The sequence below is a fragment of the Mandrillus leucophaeus genome, unplaced genomic scaffold (assembly GCF_000951045.1).
Source record: "Mandrillus leucophaeus isolate KB7577 unplaced genomic scaffold, Mleu.le_1.0 Scaffold8, whole genome shotgun sequence".
NCBI lineage: Eukaryota > Metazoa > Chordata > Mammalia > Primates > Cercopithecidae > Mandrillus > Mandrillus leucophaeus.
The window spans coordinates 2,467,090-2,473,185 of NW_012108696.1; the positions used below are offsets into that span (position 1 = coordinate 2,467,090).

Genomic DNA, 6,096 nt, shown 5'->3' on the forward strand with positions numbered 1-6,096 from the left:
GATGGAGTCTCGCTCTGTCCCCCAGGCTGGAGTGCAGTGACGCAATCTCGGCTCACTACTACAAGCTCCGCCTCCCGGGTTTACGTCATTCTCCTGCCTCAGCCTACCGAGTAGCTGGGACTACAGGCGCCCACCACCACGCCCGCCTAATTTTTTGTATTTTTAGTAGAGACGGGGTTTCACCGTGTTAGCCAGGATGGTCTTGATCTCCTGACCTCGTGATCTACCCGCCTTGGCCTCCCAAAGTGCTGGGATTACAGGCATGAGCCACTGCTCTCAGCCAGCATGAGATAACATTCTGAATGAAGATGCTGTTGAACATCTCAGTTGTGATACTGGCTACATAACTGCATGTTTGTCACACCTGTTCTATTTATTTATTTTCATTTCTTTATCTTGGAGACAGGGTCTCCCTCTGTCACCCAGGCTGAAGTGCAATGGTGCAATCATGGCTCACTGCAGCCTTGACCTCATAGGTTCAAGCGATCCTCCCACTTCAGCCTCCTTAATAGCTGAGACAACAGGTGCACGCTACCACGCCCAGCTAATTTTTGTATTTTTGTAGAGATGGGCTATGTTTCCCAGGCAGGTCTCGAATTTCTGGGTTCAAGCAATCCTCCCACCTCAGCCTCTCAAAGTGGTGAGATTACAGGTGTGAGTGACCCTGCCTAGCCAAACCTGTCCTCTTTATTAAAAATGCATTTTAGTGTATACATATTGCATCTCGAATACACTTTAAAAATAAAGAATTCGGGCCACCAAAGATTTCTGTCTCATAATTCACTGCTATCAAAAAGATGCCAGGAAATGGATCACCTTACAACTGCTAGAATAGCTATTATCAAAAAGATGAAAGGTACCAAATGTTGGCAAGGATTTGAAGAGAACACTTACGCACTATTGATGGTAATTTTAATTAGTATAGCCATTATGGAAAATGCTATGGAAGTTCCAAAGAAAAATTTAAAAATAGAACTACCAGATGATCCAGCAATCCCACTTCTGAGTATTTATCCAAAGGAATTGAAATCAGCATGTCAGGCCGGGCACAGGGGCTCACGCCTGTAATCCTAGCACTTTGGGAGGATAAGGCGGGGGGATCGCCTAAGGCCAGGAGTTCGAGATCATCCTGGCCAACATGGTGAAACCCCGTCTCTACTAAAAATACAAAAATTAGCTGGGTTTGGTGGCGGGCGCCTGTAGTCCCAGCTACTCGGGAGGCTGAGGCACAAGAATCGCTTGAACCCGGGAGGTGGATGCTGCAGTGAGCCGAGATTGCACCACTGCACTCTAGCCTGGGCGACAGACCGAGACTCTGTCTCAAAAACAAAAACACAAAAAAAATCCCATGAAGTTATTGAAAGATAAGAAATAATTACGTAAATAAAATAGAAGAAGGAAATTCTGACACATGCTAGGATATAAATAAATGCATGTAAATGAATGAATGAATAAATGAATGGGGGAATAAGAACTGAGCGCGTAATTTTTTACCTTTATCTCTCCCTGCTCTCCCAGCTCAAAAGGCTTTCGCCCTGCCTGGCTTTTCGGCCTCCTCTTGGCGCCCCCTGCCGGTGGGCCGCTCGCCTATGCTCCAACCCCGAATCATGACTTGCCCCCTCTGGCCGAGCTTGGCCTTCGGTCTAGGTCCTGATTGGCTCAGAGTCGCTCGCCATGCCTTTTGGGAAATGTAGTCCTTAAGGGCATCGCGCGGGCTTTTTCCATAGGCTCTGACGTAGAGACAGCCACGGGAAGTACGTCACCAAATTTCGCCGGTTCCCACAAGCTAGGTCGTGTAGCGCTGCATGACGGGAATTGTAGTTCTCAAATTGCTAACTTCCCTGGTCATGTACTGCGACTGGAACACCAATTCCCATCATGCCGCGCGCTCACAGCTCGCGGGGGCTGTCCTGTGGCCTTTTGGGAAGTGTAGTCTTAATCCCCCATGATTCCTTTTTTGTTCTATGGAGTGGGCCCGCGCAGAGGACTCCATTTCCCGGCGTGCTCCCATTCGTCGGGTCGCGGCAGCCATTTTGTTCCGCCCGAGGAACCCCTAAGATGGCGGCGAGGGAGACGGTGAAGGTTGCCTCCCGCCCGTCCGGGCTCTGATCCTCTGTCTCCCCGTCCTTCGGCGGCCGGCCCATGGCCTGGCGGAGGCCCGAACCATGGACCTCCGCACCGCCGTGTACAACGCTGCCCGTGACGGCAAGCTGCAGCTGCTCCAGAAGCTGCTCAGCGGCCGGAGCCGGGAGGAACTGGACGAGCTGACGGGCGAGGTGGCCGGCGGGGGGACGCCGCTGCTCATCGCCGCGCGCTACGGCCACCTGGATGTGGTGGAGTACCTGGTGGACCGGTGCGGCGCGAGCGTGGAGGCCGGTGGCTCGGTGCACTTCGATGGCGAGACCATCGAGGGCGCGTCGCCGCTGTGGGCCGCCTCCGCCGCCGGCCACCTGGACGTGGTGCGGAGCCTGCTGCGCCGCGGGGCCTCGGTGAACCGCACCACGCGCACCAACTCCACGCCCCTGCGCGCCGCCTGCTTCGACGGCCACCTGGAGGTGGTGCGCTACCTGGTCGGCGAGCACCAGGCCGACCTTGAGGTGGCCAACCGGCACGGCCACACGTGCCTCATGATCTCGTGCTACAAGGGCCATCGTGAGATCGCCCGCTACCTGCTGGAGCAGGGCGCCCAGGTGAACCGGCGCAGCGCCAAGGGCAACACGGCCCTGCACGACTGCGCCGAGTCCGGCAGCCTGGAGATCCTGCAGCTGCTGCTGGGGTGCAAGGCCCGCATGGAACGTGACGGCTACGGCATGACCCCGCTGCTCGCGGCCAGCGTGACGGGCCACACCAACATTGTGGAGTACCTCATCCAGGAGCAGCCCGGCCAGGAGCAGATCGCAGGGGGAGAGGCTCAGCCTGGGCTGCCCCAAGAAGGCCCCTCTACCAGCCAGGGGTGTGCGCAGCCTCAGGGGGCCCCATGCTGTAGCTCCTCCCCGGAGGAACCACTGAACGGGGAATCTTATGAAAGCTGCTGTCCCACCAGCCGGGAAGCTGCCGTGGAAGCCTTGGAATTGCTGGGAGCTACGTATGTGGATAAGAAACGAGATCTGCTCGGGGCCCTCAAACACTGGAGGCGGGCCATGGAGCTGCGTCACCAGGGGGGCGAGTACCTGCCCAAACCGGAGCCCCCACAGCTGGTCCTGGCCTATGACTATTCCAGGGAGGTCAACACCACCGAGGAGCTGGAGGCGCTGATCACCGACCCGGATGAGATGCGCATGCAGGCCCTGTTGATCCGGGAGCGCATCCTCGGTCCCTCGCACCCCGACACTTCCTATTATATCCGTTACAGGGGCGCCGTGTACGCCGACTCGGGCAATTTCGAGCGCTGCATCCGCTTGTGGAAGTACGCCCTGGACATGCAACAGACCAACCTGGAGCCTCTGAGCCCCATGACCGCCAGCAGCTTCCTCTCCTTCGCGGAACTCTTCTCCTACGTGCTGCAGGACCGGGCCGCCAAGGGCAGTCTGGGCACCCAGATCGGCTTTGCAGACCTCATGGGGGTCCTCACCAAAGGGGTCCGGGAAGTGGAACGGGCCCTGCAGCTGCCCAGGGAGCCCGGAGACTCGGCCCAGTTCACCAAGGCGCTGGCCATCATCCTCCACCTGCTCTACCTGCTAGAGAAAGTGGAGTGCACCCCCAGCCAGGAGCACCTGAAGCACCAGACCGTCTACCGCCTGCTCAAGTGCGCACCCAGGGGCAAGAACGGCTTCACCCCTCTGCACATGGCTGTGGACAAGGACACCACAAACGTGGGCCGCTACCCCGTGGGCAGATTCCCCTCCCTGCACGTGGTCAAAGTGCTGCTGGACTGCGGGGCCGACCCGGACAGCAGGGATTTTGACAACAACACCCCACTACACATAGCAGCCCAGAACAACTGCCCGGCCATCATGAATGCCCTGATCGAAGCAGGGGCCCACATGGATGCCACCAACGCCTTCAAGAAGACGGCCTACGAGCTGCTGGACGAGAAGCTGCTGACCAGGGGTACCATGCAGCCCTTCAACTATGTTACCCTGCAGTGCCTTGCGGCCCGGGCCCTGGATAAGAACAAGATCCCTTACAAGGGCTTCATCCCGGAAGATCTGGAGGCATTCATTGAACTGCACTGACCTGCCCAGAACGTCTGTACCCTCACCTCTCCACGCTCCTGCTGAAAGGCGGGAAATCGGGCTGGGGTGTGGCAGATGCTCCTTCTTGCCTCCTTCCGGCACCAATCAGGAGAAGGGTTCTTCCGCCTCCCATGCCTTGACCTGCGAGAGGGTGGGAGGTGTTAGCCAGCCTTTGGTGCTAGAAGCCTTCAGGGTCACGTGCTGAGAGGACGGTCTTTCTCCAGGAGCCCGCTCACTCATTCTGAGTTAGGGAAAGACACAAGGCCTTCCCCACATCCTGTCTGCCTGGGTTACAGAGGCCTTTGCCTTGTTACCTAGAGGTGGAGGGACCGAAGGCATTGCGTTCCTTCCCTGCTAGAAACACAGGAAGAAGTTGAGGACGGCCTTCCTTCCCTTGCCCCTTTACGTGGCCGGATAACTCCAGCTGCCGAATACAGTGTTAGGACTGGGGGCTCCCGAGATGAGAGTCTGAAAGTCAGGGAATGAGCCCACCTCTCATTTCTTCCAGCACGATCACGCCCTGCTCCCGTGCCACCGTAGTCCCTGGCAGACAGGCAGGGCTCTGCCCAGGGCAGCCTGCCACTTGCATAGCTTTCGGTTGGTTTGGTGTTCTGTTTATTTAATAAGTGGGCAGGTTGCAAGCGTTGCACAGAAGTTCTGAGATTTGACTGCCTTTTTTTTTTTTTTTTTTTTAAGAAAGTTGTTTGTTGGACTCCATAAGTGAATTTCAAGCCGTGAGGATTTTGTGGTGCCCGAGATGGCCGAGGCCACAGGAGTGAGCTGTGTGTGTGAGGAATTTGGTGAGCGAGATAAAAGTCCATGGGTGTCGACCCCTAAAACACGGGCGACCGTACATTTTCATACATCTCCACTCTACCGCCTTTTACAGGCTTTCCGATTTTACAGGCCTTTCCAATTTTCCATTCTCATTAGAAAGAGAACTGTTCTTCCAAGCAGAAATCAGGAGTGACCACAAAGCCTGACAGCACTTTGCCCCCCAGCAAGAACTGGCACAATTGGTTTGGGTCTGCATCGCCATCGTGCCCGAGTTAAAACTACAGGCCACTCCGCCTTGCAAACCTCACGTGGCCTCTGATTTCATTGTGGGTGCATCTACAGGTGGCCCGGGCTGTTTTTTCAGCTGCTTCGAGGATTAGGACCCAAGTCGTCATGAAAAAGGCCCAAGTACAGTCTTAATGCAATAAATCCACTAGCTAAGACGTTGAGTGCCAAGACCAGCCTTCCAGCCGAGCTTCGGACAAAGTCTCAGGTTCCCGTGTCTCAGGGTGAGGTGCTGGGGCTGCCAGAGGACCTGCCCCAGCAAGACTTTTTCTCAAGAGCGAGACTCCGTCAGCCCAGGCAGACAGGAGCAGGTTCTTGGCCGGCATAGACAGCAGCAAACAGCAGAAGGAAAGCCATTCTCACTACGTCCTCCCTGCAGTAGCCAGGCCCTTACGAGGAGCAGCCACCGGGGGTGTCCAGAAACGTCCTGTCCCTGGATGCAAACTAGGTCTCGTTTGGATTTTTTTTTTTTTTTTTTTTTGCTGTGTTAGGAAATTATTTATTTATTTGCAAGACAGGTTTTAACTTAACTCAGCCAAGGTGGGAAATGGCGTCCCCATCCCTCCCAAAGCACAGAGCACAGAAATGAGGCCGTTTACATTGCAAGTCTGCGCGCTGGTGTTTAAGTCATTAAAAAGATACTGGAAGAGAATTGCCTGATACGTCCTTGGCGTGGGTCAACTGGGGAAGTGGGAGGTGGGTGGATCCATCCATGGCATTGGTCTGAGTGAACAGAGAGCCCCAGGGCCACCTCCCCTAGCCAGAGGGGTTTCTATGTTATATACTGGGGCTTATTTTATTTTATTATTATTTTTTTGAGACAGAGTCTCGCCCTGTCACCCAGGCTGGAGTGCAGTGG

General features: G+C 55.6%; 1 protein-coding gene across 1 annotated transcript; it reads left to right on the top strand.

Moving 5' to 3' along the window:
* Positions 1–1,997: 1,997 nt before the first annotated feature.
* FEM1A (fem-1 homolog a (C. elegans)) lies at positions 1,998–5,889 on the top strand. The gene has a single exon (XM_011967367.1). It carries the CDS (start codon positions 2,166–2,168, stop codon positions 4,173–4,175), a length of 2,010 nt encoding a protein of 669 aa, XP_011822757.1. The 5' UTR covers positions 1,998–2,165; the 3' UTR covers positions 4,176–5,889.
* The last annotated feature ends 207 nt before the right edge of the window (positions 5,890–6,096 follow it).